We start from the raw sequence: 14,751 nt of genomic DNA, 5'->3' as shown, positions 1-14,751 counted from the left end.
GGCTAGGCAGAAAGCCTCTCTTTTAGCAAGAGCTTATACTTGAAATATGGGTCATTTCAACAATCCTAAGCAGGAGACTTTGGTATAAAGCACTTACTCTAAGAAAATAAAAGTGACTCAGAACCAAAACCCACTTTAAGCCGAACCCTCTTCTTAGTTTGGGTGGGGAGGGGGAGTAGGGCAAGAAAACAGGCAGGAGGAAGGAAAGGTGAGGAACAGGACAGAAGACGGCATTTCATCCTCAAAAAACAGTAACATTATCACAGCTGAGAGCTAAAGGTTTCCAACCAGTTTGGATCCCAGTATTGCAAAATGCAAACTTGCAAGCTCAACCTTAACTATTTGCAATAAAACATCACACCTATTGTATGTCAGTTTACCCCATGCACATGCAGTACTTAATTTCAGACATTTTACCGGCTTACTTGTAAACATAAAAGAGGGACCCTGGATCATTGCGTTTATTTATTTATCTATGCCAAACGTTTATTAGTGAAATAGTCCTGAAGATATAATCCTACATATGGCGCTTTGATTTCACATAATATTTAAGAAAAAAAAGACAAAACACATAGAATTAGACATATAATTCAAAGACCACGGTACAACCTTTATCCTTTTTTTTTTACTTCAGCAAACAAAAAAATGTCAAATGACATGAAAAGTGGCAAGTCTTCCGACAATAAATAATAAATTACTTTATAATTTTTGCAATGCAAGAGCAAACAAAAAAAAGTTTCCTTTTTTTCCTCTTTATTTCCAGAGAGAGAGAAAACAGTCATTTTAACCAATAACTATACACATCTTTGGGGGAAAAGTTCTTGGACAGACACAAGTCAAACACAATCCCGAGACGCTTGTGACAAAATAGAGGTAACCTTGTTGCAATGCTTTATAAGTTGGTTTTTAAATCTGAATTCAAAAACCTTTAAAGTCGCTTCAGACTTCTCCATAGAGGATGGATCTCAAAAAAAAAAAAAAAGTGGGGGGGGGGAGGAGGAAGGAGCTAAAGGAAAAAAAGAAACCAGCTACAGGACATGCTAAGAAACCCAGGATTTCAATTAACCCCTTGTTAAAGTTAACTAAAAACATCGCAAACCAACGCAGCTCCACCTTCCTGAAAGCACTCTTTCAGCCAAGGAGGCCAGTTTCTCTTCCTGCTCATTTGCTGGAGCTCGTTTGGCAAGGCAATGACCAATATAGAAACAGCACCATTCAGAATAGGATGGACTAGAAAAATCTCTATTTCTGCTTTTCTCTAGATGTGCAGTGAAATGAAAATGCTTTTTTTGAGATCCTTGAATATAAATCCTCTACGTTTTAAAAACGTCTTTTTTTTTTCAGTACTCCTAAGGTCATTGGATAGCGTTTATGTTGGGTTTGGGTTTTGTTTGTTGTTTTAATTCTAGTAAAATCCCATGATTGTCTTCACAGTGTTGCTACCATATCACCTTGTCATTAAAACAGACTTCGTGCATTTCATGGAGCATTCATTTCTCAATTCAGTTTTCATTGACTGGGTCGTTAAATACTTTTTTGTTTTGGAGTTCAACATTATAATTTCCCACTTTCTCCAACAGGGAAAAAAAAATACATCTGGATGAATGTTCCTCATGCCTCAATAGGACTGGCTACCATGCTGTTAGGTGTATCTGGGAGCTGAGAGGACATCGACGCCACTTCACTGCCAGTGGAATTAGAGCCCGGTCCTCCTTCTGAGAAATTGACCTGCGTAGAAGGTTGAGAAATGAATAAAGGAGGCTGTGATCACATTCATCAAAGGATTATAAACTGATCATATAAGTGTATGTATGTACAAGCCTCTCTGTGTGGAGACAGACAGATATGTAGATAGAGAGCAGCATTTATAATTGAGTTTTAACAGGCTTACAGAAAGCCTCCAAGGGAAAGAATTGAAGAAATCCTCTCGTTTTCCCATCTTCCAAGAGATCTCTGCATTAACTGAAACTGAATTCCCAACATTATGTTGCATTCAATTACTTAAGAATAAATGTGTTTCCCGTTGTAAAACGGCATCGCCACTCTGCCATGCATGCTCCAAATAAAGTTATCCTGCCGGCTACATGTGGCCCTGGGAGCAGGCGAGTTCTCAGTCTCTAGGCATCAAAACCTCATTTCTTGAGTTGGAAAATCCATAACACACGCTCAGATCCTGTGACTGTGACGGGTGATTCAGAGGAGGCTCCCCAGAACAATGATTAACTCCTCAGAGGGTTCACAGCGTGGGCTTTCTCTGCCTTGTTGTTGGTCCTGCAGCCTTTTGGGCTTTCTCTCTCGCTTTCTCTGTCTCTCTCTCTCTTTAAGGCTCTTCCTTCCGAGAGGAGACCCATACATTATAACGTCATCACATTATAAATATCTGGCTCCTTCTTTTAAGCGGAAAGTATTGTTGCTGCTAAACCTCCTTTTCCACCCTGCCCCCACCCGGCCTCTTGCCTGGGCTCCCCTTCGACACTGCACATCCGACACTAAAGTTTCAGAAGGTGCAAACGCTTGGCTGCCCTCCCTCTATGATCCAGGTTTCCCTCAAATAACTCATAAGATTAACCTGACTTTTAAATAAATTCTTTCTTTCCTAATTTTCCACCGTCTACCTTCCTATCTACCCAATTACACTTCCCATTGTGAGGTCAAGGGAACTTCTCAAATTTGCCTGGACTTTAGGCTGGCCCATTTACAACACAAACTTGGGCCAAGCCTCTGTAACCACGGACTCTAGTCCATTACCTGACAGTTGCCACAGAGGAAGAAAATGCTCCTCCTTGAAATGTGCAGGCACAAAGCTAGCCTCAACTCAAGCTTCATTTCCAATGAAAGGAAGTTTTTAGGATAGGTCTCATTTTATAGAACAAGATTCCATAGGGATGTTTACTCTTTAAGAAAAAAAATCTTATATGTACATATACCATATCACAAAGGACATATATTTAGTAATCTTATTTATTTTGACCTGTAAGCCTTTTGTAGGCGAGGGATGAATTCATTTTCTCTTTTCCAGATGTGTGAAACATATAAATGCTGAAACAGATTCTCACATATCATCTCCTGATTGGTAGAACTCACGTTCCTTTTGCTATACGCATGCCCCACAAGATGTAACTGTGTATGACGTTTGAACTCACACACTTAAAACTGTTTAAGCAGTCCTACATTTTAGATGAAGACAGTCCTAGAAATGGATATAGTAACAAAAAATATCAATCATATCTTTGAATAACTGAACTCTGATATATTTGAAAACTGTACCCAGACAGATGCCTGCTGCTCACTGTTAATAACATTGATTATGTATTTCACCACTATTACAAACACCTTGATTTAGGTCCTTAAATAGACCGTTCTCTAGGAGCTGAGAAGGCAGTAAATTGACTAATAGCTGATTAAAATGTCAAAGTGATCTCTATCTAAATTCCCTTCCAACTCTGAAGTCTGAGGGACGATTCAGCAATCTCATACACCTTCCCATGCCTGTCTATTTAGTTAGGCACCTTGAGGTCAATACACCAAAGCAGACTGACTGATAGAAAATTCAACCTATATGGTCAAATGATGAACTCTCATAAAAAAGAATCACAAGAGGTGTGTTTCTCGTGCGAGCTTGTCTCCTTCTCTTCACCATACCTCCTTCATCTTTCCCCAACCCTGGGGCCTCGGAGGGAGGCAACCACCCTCTGACTCTTTCATTGTGTAACAGTTAAACCACAATCTCCTTTCTGTTGGAGATGCCGCATTCCCACTCTGGGAGCTGACACTTACCAGTTGCTGAAAAGCAGGCTGATCTATGTCACTCTGCAAGGCGAAGTCACTCAGTACTTTCCAAGGTGGCTGGTAACTTTGCACCTCCACTGGGTTTGCCTGTAAGCCACCGTCATGTCTCTCCGGACTGGCAGCCACCATGGGAGTTCCTGTCATCCCCTGGATATTCTGCGAATAGGGCCCCCCCGCCCCAATCCCAACATGTTAGTGAGCAAACTCCCTCCCTCCATTGTCTGCACAGGCTAAGCAAATATACCCTGGTATTACCTTATCTATATTGTGGCTTTTATTGACTCAGTTAATCTGCTGCACGTATGGATATTAGCGGGAGTTCAGTTTTGTTTTACTGGATTTTGTTTATCTGCTTCTGTGGGTTGGACTATTCGAACTGCTTGGGCCTTATTAAACCAAATTCTGTTATGACTTTCTTCTTTCCCTTACACTCACAGCTCTTCCCAGTTCCTCCTGTCTGCCTTCCCAGGCCGTAGCCTCCCAGAAGTAGAAAGGTGAGGCAAGCTAGGCCTTCCTTCAGCCTCTAGACATGGTGCTTTCCTTGGCAGTTTCAGTTAGATGTTCAGCTAGGTTTTCTCCAGGCAGGTCTCCCTGCAGAGCCAACCCTCACCCTCAAGCATTTAGGTCTGGTGGCTATTGTGCTATTATGCACTAACTATTGTGCTATTATGCACTAACCAACTTAGAAAGTGCCCTGGCCCAGGCTTGGCCAGTCTGCCAAGTTTAATGACAGCAGGTTTTATGGCATTTAAAAATAGGGCCGAAGCAGTAAAAAGCAAAAGAAAAAAAAGAGGAATTCTTCAGGTTAATTTAACCAGAAGGCCTGCGCGGTAGGTGCTGCCCTGGGCCAGGGATGATAGTGGATATTAGTGCCATGGGACTGATATCTCTAGAGGCCTGGGCTTGACCTTGAGCAGAGGGTGTCCTATTTTTCCAGGTCACCTTGGGGGGCCTCGCTGGCCTGAAGGTGCTACAACAGGCCTAGCCCGCTGTGGGGGGGCCGGGGACCCCCAGGGTGACACAACCCCTGTGCCTCTGGATTTGATAGGAAGCCAAGAAGTTGGCCCTCTCTCCTCTCCAGTATAAGAGGAACTAACAACCTGAATGTAGGCAAAATGAGAGCTAGGCCCTGCTGCTGCCTGCCTAGATGGGCGCTGGCCTGCGAGGTTGAAGGGCAGGCGCCCGCCCACACAGGCTGGGGATGTGGGCGGCTGCTCCAACCCACAGGATCGGGCCTCCCAGGCGAGGTCAGCCTTCGTAGGTAGGCCTGGTGGCGGCTGCCTCTCCCCAGAGTTTGGGTGGGGGTAAGGAGCTGCCCATCAGGGATCCTGCTCCAAAGCAGAATAGAAACGGAGCACCCAACTGGGCAGCCAGTACGCACCTGGCATGCCTCTTCTGCTTCCCTTGGGTCCCCTGCCCGGCCCCTGGGCCACTCACAGTTTTGTCATTGGGCTGCTGCTGCTGGAGCTGCTTCATCATGATGCTCCGCTTCTTGTCCTTGCACCGCTTGTTTTGAAACCAGACCCGGATCACGCGGGGGCTGAGGCCGGTCATCTCCACTAGCTGCTCCTTCATGAGCGCATCCGGCCGGGGGTTGGCAGCGTAGCAGGTCCGCAAGGTGTGCAGCTGCTTCTCGTTCAGCACAGTCCGCACACGGGTGGTCTTCTCTGGCTGCTTGTGGACATGAGGCCTCAAGGCCGGCTGCCGGGCAGAGATGGGCTCCGCTGCGGGGGAAGGGGTGCCATTAGCGAGGGCCGGGCGCTGGCCCACCCCGCGGCTCCCGGACAATGGCCAGTGCTTTGCTGCCTCCACCGACAAAGCAGGGGCAGCAGAGATGCCGGTGAGGGAAGCGAAAGGTAGAAGAAAATCTCCTTTCTAATCTCAGAGGTCAATGTTGAGTAATCCTGCCGGAACACAGCCTCCGCCCCTGCTCATGTCAACACAGTGTGAGCAAAGGGGTGCATGTCTCAGGGCCTGTCCCCCTGCTCACAGCAGGGGTGCCTTCTTTCAGCATTGTTTCTCCTCCCTCCTCGCCTTTCCTCAGACCCAGACTGCGTCCAGGTTACACCGAGTACCCCCTACATCCGGGCTCTTGGGCCAAGGTCACAGACAGTACGAGGGAAGGTTAACTGGGAACACCCCAGTGACAGCAGAGATACCACACCAGCCCGTGTGTCTGCAACGCAAAAGCAGAGGAATATTCTGCCAGAAAGCCTTGAACTTCAGTCCAGAGGGGACACTCGTGCCAAGCGACTAATGAAATTCGTATTTCGGCCCCCTCTCCAGTCCTTGTTCTTAGTGCTGAATCTACCTGGATGTTGCTGAGATGGGTTGACCACAAGCAAAGGAAAACTGAAACTCTGTTGAGCTGCCTAGGCTCTAGATAAAACGACAGCTGGGAAGTGCTCTGTCTCCTGACTCCCTCCCAATATCTCAGCCTCCTCTGTATTTTCCCACAAGTGGGAGCACAGGTTGCACCCAACAGGTTGCCATCCCTGGCTGTGCCCCAGTGCAAGCCGGTCACAATTCCTCCAGGATAGAATTCTTAGAGCTGCCAGAAATCAGAGGCGGGAAGAGCTGCTGTTTTCTCAGCCAGTGTTTAGTGGGAACTGATACTTTAAAAACGCAGTGGGCAGATCTATTCATGACCAGAGGGCAGGATTGGCAACATTGTCTGCCTTCTTACCCTGGCCCCCTCCTGGCCACCTTGTTTTGTTTCTACTCTCCTTCCTGGGGCAAAGGCCCTGGTACAAATCCTACACCTTCCAGGACCCCCTAGGGTCAGGTCAACACCTATGGGGTCACTTTAGTGTTACAGCCACAGGCCTGAAGATGAAATTCTCACCAAATCACTTAGAACCAATGGTTTCAAGAGGCAGGCTCCCTTTAAAAGGCAATTACTGCAGATTAGCTTGTTGACAGTTTTAACTTACAGCTCTGCAGCAAATAACTGCAGCTCTGCAGTTATTAAGACTACATCTTTTCAGATTCCTTTTCTCACAAAATGATAAAAATAAATTTTAAAAATGCTTTGGAGTGTGGGGCAGTTCACAAGGAGAAAGGATTTGGGAGGCTGCATGACTTAAGGCCACCTAAACTTCCTTCATTGGGTTAAAGGAGGAAGCGCCAGGGGCCCAGAGCTCCACCCATTTAATTAGGCTGCAGCATGGAGAACACTTGGTGGGGAGCTCATGCCCGTTTTCAGTAAGCCAGGGTGTGAAGGCCCAGGTGAACTGGAAGCACTGTGGGCGCGTGTATACATGTGTGCACAAGTGGTGTACATTTATGGGTACCCATATACAGGCACACAGACGTGTAGGTGTGTCGGGGAAGTCAGGAGAGACGATGAGTGCACCGAACCTTGCTGCAAAAGAGCGAAGCACAGTGCAGACGGCACCCAGAACATTTCAGTTAACTTAACTGCAGGCCACCGCCGCTGCCAGTGACCGCCCTGTAGCTCTAATCCCAGGGTTGCTGCAGCCGCCCGCGCGCTGGCAGGGGCGGCGCTGACCTAGCCTGGCGCCTGCCTCCCGGAGCCTGCCTCCCTCCGGGCCGGCCATAAGAGTACCTGCCATTTGCAGCGGCCGCGCCGGGTGCAGGGGGCTGAGTGGGTCGCCGGCGCCCAAGCTGGCTCTCTCCACCACATCGTGGTCTGCGCGACAGAAGAGCCCGTCCTCCCGCAGCGCGAACTCGTCCCCGGGGATGAGCTGGCGGCTGCAGGCCACACAGCGGAAACACTCGATGTGGTACACCTTGGAGCGGGCGCGCATCACGAAGTCGTTCTTGCTGAAGCCAATGCTGCACTTGGCGCATTTGATCCCGTACAACCTGCGGGGCCCGGGCCCGGGGCGGGGAGAGAAGCAGAGGGAGAGGGAGTCACTTCAGGCGGACGCTGCCCTGACCCAAGGCGGCCGGCGTCCCCGGGCCACAAGGCCCTGAAACACTGAAATCAGTATTTGCAGACACGCTGAGAATGGAAGAATATATGTGATTAGGTTCCTCTCACGTTTCCCTCTCCCCTTTCTTTTATTCCCTTTTCCTTTCTTAGAAACCCCCATGTTTGCATCTGCACCTCTTAGCTCAGAACACCCAAGTCCATACAAAGGAAAGATATTTGAAGTGTTCTGAACCCTGGGCCGCTGCTCCGGCGATCAGTCGCAGGGTGGCCCTTGCATCCGTTTGCAAGGATGGAGTCCAGGGAGACTCCAGGAGCCATGGTCCCACACTTTCGGCTCTCTATCCCCCAATTTCTGCTGCTGGAAATATCTCTAAAACTGCAACAAAAAGTACTCCTTCCAAGAGAAAGGCAGGCCGGGGAATGAGACTGTCACCCCGCTCAGTTTGCAAACACAAGCAAATGCACAAGCAGAATAACAAAATGAAACCTGAGGGTTTCCAGATCCCTCTCTTGCACAACAAGTCCACTGCAGTTTTTCCGGAACTCAAGATTTTTCCTCAGGCAACAATGTTAACAGAAAGTTTCCTCTACAGTCTTCCTTGTATCATTATTTGAAAAATGTGCTTCTGTTCCCTCAATCTTGTCCAAATTACTGAAGTATCTACCTCTATTTCAGTTTGCTTGAGAGCGAGCCATGGCCGGCCAGAAAATTGCAAAGACCCACTTGTGAGGTTTTCCTTGCTTCTGACCTTTCCTTACCAAGAAACAATCTTTGTAGGTCCCCTCTTCAAAGCACTGCCCCTGGCCCCCCTCACCATGTATCAGTAGTAACAGAAGCAGGGACATTTCTACAAACTGAGAGAAGGGAAGGGAGGAAAAGATCCACACAAAGCAGGGAGGGATGTACCTCACTCCCCCAAGGGGAGAAAGGCATTCCGAAATCTAAATGGTTTCTCTGTTCTGCATTTACAACTACAGGATTTCAAAAGGACACACGTGTGTGTGTGTGTGTGTGTGTGTGTGTGTGTGTGTGTGTGAGAGAGAGAGAGGGGGGGGGAGAGAGAGAGAGAGAGAGAGAGAGAGAGAAAGAGAGAGAGAGAGAGATAAAGGCGATTGGCTCCTTCCACAAACGTGTATCCAGAGTTAGGCACACGCAGGTCTGCATGCAATTGAGCAAAACACTATCTCCATAGGAGTAAAGAGACTCCTGGAGGGGCGAAGGGAGCTCTCTCTCTCTCCACAATCGGGAGCTCACACACCAATCAAGTAAACAATGAAAACGAAAACGGCTCATTTGTCAGAGCTAAGGTAGATTCAAAAGTTTTGCTTCCCTCCGCCTACTCTAAATCTTCCATTTCATAGGATGAGGACTTTACCTTGCTTGTGACCAAACAATTTGGAAAACCCCTCCCCCTTCCTCCAGTTCCCCACTTCCCCTATTTCCTCCCTTTCTTCCCCTCACCCCCATCAAAGTATTAATAAACTTTTTTTTGGCACGGTTCAGTTGTATTATGAAGATTCTACTCTCCGCTTCATGATTTTTTAAAAAAGGAAAAACTCCTGGATACTAAATAAGCAGAAAATATTGTCACTACATACTTAAATCTTCACTAAACTTTAATAAGAGTTCTCAGCTCCAGAAAGTCTGTAACTTACAAATGCTGTTTTCTTGTTAATAGCCACTAGAGAAAGTTTTAAAACATATATAATTTTGGTATTATTTAAAATAATACTGAAGATGTTATCTCTTCTGTTTGTTATTGAAACAATAGAATTTTCTTTAGAAGTTCAACTGGCTTCCTAAGGCAGAAAATGAAGTTTTCTGACATACACACACACACGTCAAAGAAAACTGGAGCTTAGCAAAGAATGAAGTTTAGACACAATAAATTGAAAGAAAAAAACCCCTCAAAGTTCCTTATGTGGCTGTAGTCTGGTCAGTATAGGCAATTCGCTCATTTTATCAGTTACCAGATTTTAATGTGAGAAAGGAAGCTGTTCAATTATCTAAATATACCAATTGTTCGTAGACAGATGATGGGCAATTTGATCTGTCTAATTCATCAGCTCAGATAAGATAAGAAAGAAAAGACAGTCAGATGTCACCAAAGGGTTAATATTTAAAAAGATTAAATTTCCGGTCTTTTTGCAGGGAATATTTGGGTTGGTTTCAAATTATTCCAGGTAGAAACTCTTACCCTAAAGGTAAAAGGTGCAATACTTCTATTTGCTCTTTTAAAGTGCATCTCTAAACACGCTTAGGTTAAACTTTTATTTCTCCCATTACACTGACATCTCCAAAGAATTTATAAGTTACTAATAAGATACTGAACTAAAATAAATATATAGAAAAGAAAAAATGCTGCATGATACAATAAAAATCAACCTTTTTTAAGTTCAGAAATCCCAATTTATCCTAATTTAAAAATGTGTTGTTTTGTTTTGTAAGGGGAAGGGTAAAAGAGGAAAATAATTTGAGTTTCACGTATTCCAAGAGCAATTAAACAAGCTTCAATACCACACAATTTATGAAAACCACTATTGGGTTTTGCAGGGGTTTTTTCCTAAAAAGTGAAATGAACAGCATAATTTAATTTATGTAACACACATACTGGGTAACTTTTGCACGCTGGACCCCACTGAAGCAAACTTTGCAAAAAGACAAAGGCACACCAAATAATAAATTGGGAGTGGGGAAAGAAAGGGAAATCCCACAAAATTAAGGAAGCAGTTTAAATGGCGTACCTGATATAATCTCTTTTACAGTAGGTTTTCCCATCTCTAACAAAGCACGTACAGCTCTCGTCCAAATACTGATTACACTCCGCACATTTCAAACATGCCGCATGCCATTCCAAATCCGGAGAAACCCTCAGAATATACTGATCGTGAATTTGATTGCCGCAACCAACACATAGGGAAATCAGACGTTTTTCTGAAATGAAAATAAATACATGATTGACTAACCGTTTACTTCCTACAGAGATAAACACACTTTTAGTGTCGTTCTCTTACAGGGCGTACTCTGGGAGTTGTTTTTCTTTCTTTCTTTCTTTCTTTTTTTAAGAGTATTGCACTTTGGGATGGTAATTGAAGTGTACCATCAAAACCTTGCCTCGTTTTAAAAAGGAGGTGGAATATATGTAAAATGCAGATTTGAATAGCCTACATTTGTAAGCCTAACACGCAATCAAACCCGTTCATTTTGTATTTCTTTTTTCCTCCCTCCTCCCTCTTGGCTATAATCACTGGGAAAGATTATGGATAAGTCAAGCCAAAGAAAAGGTTTTGACTAGAAGCGTTAAGTGAACGCAGGGATGTCTATATTCTCCACGAAGCAAGCTCTTAAATAGCACGTAGAACTGGATATTGTTCGCAAAAGCAGACATCAATACAGTTGTCATTCGTTCTCTTTTGCAAATCTAATGCTAATTCACCTCTCCGGGTATAGTACGTTCTGGCAGACCTTTGCAACAGAATAACCTTCTCGAAGAGCTCAGGATCCCCGAGCTGGAAACCACCACTCTGCCCCAGAAGGGTAGGGTTCTGGAGGGCACACAGGCGAATCCAAACACAAGGTGCGATCAGTTTCCCGAACATCAGAACCGACAGCAAGCATGCAGGCGTGGCGGCAACAAGAAAAAGCCACCTTCTCGCTCTCGCGCTCTCTCCTCTCCAGGCAATGACTCCACTCCGAAGAGCCCTTGGCACCCGTGCCTGAGAGAGACCCCCGCACAAGACCAGCACACCGAGCCCCACAAGGTAAAAGAGCCTCTTACTTTTTGGTGGATCTCCCATGTCTCCCATATCTGTAAGAGGGAGTAATGTCCACAGTGAAATGGTGGTTGTACAGTTGGTGAACAGCCCACAGAGAGGATGCTGGAGCTGTGGCTAAGTGGGAAACAGTGGCCCCGGGGGTTGCCAAGGCTGAGAGAGCCGCTGCCTGGCTGCACCGCGCCCTCGCGGATCGGGGCGTCCACTTTAAGCCTGCGGAGCTGGCGGAGCGGAGGCGCTGCGGCGGCGGCGGACTCGGCGCGGCTCGGGCACCTCTCTTCCTTATCTCTTACTCAAACTTCTCTGCTCCAACTCAGCTCCATCGCCATTGGTCTGACGCAGCGCGCGGGGACGTCAGGCGAGCGCCGCGCCCATTGGCTGCGGGGCGCGCGGCGCAGCTGTTCTGATTATCATATTTCAGCCTCGCCGCCGCCGGGAGCCACTGACCGCTCGGCGAGCCCGCGGGAGAGGATTAGGGCTCCCCGAGGCCACTTGCTCGGGGCTCCTCCGCGCTCCCCCGATGCTCGCGCTGCCCGGCTGCTCTGGCTTTTGGCCTCCCTCTCCTGCTCCTCCTCCTCCTTATCCTCCTCCTCCTCCGCCTGCCCCCTCCCTCGCTCCTTCCCGGCCGCGCCGCCAGCGCCCTGGCCTCCCGTCGCGCTGCTCCTCCGCCCTGCGCTCCTGGGGTCCCCGCAGTCCGGCTGGCCGTGTTGCGCGCGAGGCTCACTTTTCTGCCGCCGGTGGCGAGTGGCTGGTTGGGTAGGTTTTCCTGATGATGAGGTCCCTCCCGGGTTCTAGGCAAAGAGGCGACTTGGAACCAACAGCCCGTTCGGATCGCTTAGATCTCGCGCTTTGGCGCATAGCTCCGGGCCTGGCCGGGCCGGGCTGCCTGGGAGGGTGGGTTCCCGAAACCGGCTGCGTGTGGCGCGCTGGGAGCTGCCTAGGGGAAGAAGAACCGGGAGTGGGATGAATAAACCCAGAGGAGTTGTTCGCTACTGCTACCCCACGACCCTGTTACCCACGACCTCAGATGTCCAAAAACTTGGGGTGGGGGGAAAGGGGCGCCTTAGCGGAGAATCAGGTTGGAAGCGCACAGGTAAAACCAAGTTGACTCCGAGGACTCTCTCCTCCCGCCCCGCGAGGTCTGCTTTGCAGTTTAGCTAGAATTAGCAAGCGTATTAACCCGAATCCAAAAATAAATGACTTTCCAGTAGTTTAAAATTTGTAAAGCGATTTTGCCCTGTCCAGTTTCTCTCTCAGCTGGTTTCCTGCCCTTTGATTTTAAGCAAACGTGTACAAGTAGCTGGTGGTGTTTTGATAATTATTAAAAATGCATTACTCTGAGGGCGTGCATAGAGGAATCTAATACAGAAAAGAACAGCGAAATACCTATTTCACTTCACCGGGTGTGTTTATCTGATAATTTTCTCTCAGGAAACAACTTGAAGAGAGAATGTTTGCTGCACCTCGCCGGTAACCCTTTTCAATAATTTCTTACATGTGCCTGTCATATCTTACAGTCTCCCCAAAACAAAGTCACAGTAAGGCCACGAAGAAACCCCACACTTCTCCCAAAAAGCTTCTAAATAGTTATTCTTTAACGTGACTGCCAGTTTTATCTAAAAATGCCCACAAACCCAAGCAGTAGAAGGGTTAATTTCGGTGTTTTGTTGCCTCGAGTAAACCCGGTGTGTTAGGAAACTCCTTCCTTTGTATCTTTCGCCAGATCTCACCCTTGATAAGAGTTGTGAGCTCTCAGCCGGCCTCAGGCTTGGTTTGCATGGACTGGCTTCTCCAGAGCCCAAAGAGAAGCGAAGATGCGTGAGTGCCCCCTGATCGGGCTAAGGTTTTATCAAGAACATGTATTTGTTTTGTTTTCTCTCAAGGAAGATTTCTAACTGGATCTCATCACTTCAATTTTTGTTATAAGTTTGAGTGTGTGAAATTGAAAGTTGGGTAGACACAGGTTGATAAATTTACCAGACTATTTTTTTTTTTTGGTTTTGGTTTGGCTTTTGATCATAGTTTCTAGCCTCTGGTATTATATGCACAGAGCCTTTTGTCAGGCTGCTGTTGCAAAACTAACGCTAATAATCACAACAAGAAGCAAGTCTTCCCGGTATACAGGCATGTTTCCTGTATAGATAACCGAGTTGACTCTAGTAAAAAAAAGAGATACCACTATACCACCAGAAAGTAAATAGAGGATTTTAACCAATCATAGTCCATCATGCCACCTTGAAAACATGGAATTAAACAACAAGCTGCCAGAAGCCTGATGACTTATATTTGAAATCCACAAAGTACCCTCACTATCCATCCTCCTTCAAGCCAGCCCCACACTCAGCGTGGCATTTTAACTCCCTCAACTAATAAACTGCTCCAAAGAATTATTGCCAATGTTGATAGCAATTCCAAATAGAAAAGCTGGCATGTGCCTTGGAGGAAAACCGTTAGGAATGGGCAATTTCATCATCATGGTGAAGACAATGTGTTTTCCTTTCTTCAGTCCACACTGTTAGTGTAAACAAGTATTTTTCTTAATAAGTTCCTAGGCTGAAAGAGGTAAAGATCATGCAGACTGTATGCCCTGTCAGAGGGGAAAATTTGAGGGGAACCAATAATTTTGTTGTTTTGTGATGGATGTGCTCTGGAGTTCTGTTGTGTCTGTTGCCTAATACATTTTACATTAAAATCAAAGTTTGGATAGCAGGCATATATTGTTTGATTTCACCTTGAAATTCAAATATGATCACGGATTATTCCCCTGTTGCCTTAGCTGATAATGTGCATTTAATGTATTAAATATATCTGTAAAAATTTTGTAATATTTGTGTAGAATACAGCAAAATTGTGATTACCACTATTTCCCCCAGTATTTGGTCACAGGAGCGACCTCTTGTGTTCAAAGGGGGGATTAGACCCTCTTGTCAAAAATGGACTCATTTTGACCTTTGCATATTCTGTTAGGTCAAAAATATATCCTTCAAAACAGCAGTTGTGTGAATCCCCTGGTGTGAGCTCTTCTGTTGATGCGATAAAAAGAAGAATATGAGTAGTTATTAAGTATAGTTCCCATTACTTCCAGGCCACCCCAATATACTTTACAGTGTCTTTGAATATAAAAGAGATGCTAAGATTTAATAAGTTCCTCTTGGGTCTGTGGTGTCTGCCCATGTGTGCTTGTACACACCTTCCAAAATGCAGCGATTACACCTAAAACTCCTGGTGGGCTCGTACGCCTGTATTTTTGTGTAATGTTGCTTATTCTGCTTTACTTAAAAAAAAATTAA

At 46.2% G+C, this 14,751-nt stretch overlaps 2 protein-coding genes across 3 annotated transcripts; one reads left to right on the top strand and one right to left on the bottom strand.

The window, feature by feature from the left end:
* Positions 1-460: 460 nt before the first annotated feature.
* ISL1 (ISL LIM homeobox 1) lies at positions 461-12,037 on the bottom strand. 2 transcript variants are annotated; one of them, XM_019641414.1, is made up of 6 exons: positions 11,467-12,037; positions 10,433-10,622; positions 7,358-7,617; positions 5,227-5,513; positions 3,778-3,945; positions 461-1,728 (listed from the first exon to the last, which is right to left on the bottom strand). In XM_019641414.1, exons 1-6 carry the CDS (start codon positions 11,492-11,494, stop codon positions 1,612-1,614), a joined length of 1,050 nt encoding a protein of 349 aa, XP_019496959.1. In that variant the 5' UTR covers positions 11,495-12,037; the 3' UTR covers positions 461-1,611. The 2 variants fall into 2 exon arrangements, with proteins under 2 accessions (XP_019496959.1, XP_019496960.1); XM_019641415.1 differs by lacking the exons at positions 10,433-10,622; positions 11,467-12,037 and adding an exon at positions 8,447-8,700 and having other exon boundaries at positions 737-1,728.
* LOC109382112 (uncharacterized) lies at positions 11,550-14,403 on the top strand. The gene is made up of 2 exons (XM_019641417.1): positions 11,550-12,217; positions 13,185-14,403. The coding sequence occupies exons 1-2, from the start codon at positions 11,564-11,566 to the stop codon at positions 13,281-13,283; spliced, it is 753 nt and encodes a 250-aa protein (XP_019496962.1). The 5' UTR covers positions 11,550-11,563; the 3' UTR covers positions 13,284-14,403.
* Positions 14,404-14,751: the final 348 nt, after the last annotated feature.

This window comes from Hipposideros armiger, unplaced genomic scaffold (assembly GCF_001890085.2).
Source record: "Hipposideros armiger isolate ML-2016 unplaced genomic scaffold, ASM189008v1 scaffold_60, whole genome shotgun sequence".
NCBI classification, from domain to species: Eukaryota; Metazoa; Chordata; class Mammalia; order Chiroptera; family Hipposideridae; genus Hipposideros; species Hipposideros armiger.
Note: the sequence above shows the minus strand (reverse complement) of the source record. Positions and strands in the feature narration are given on the sequence as shown.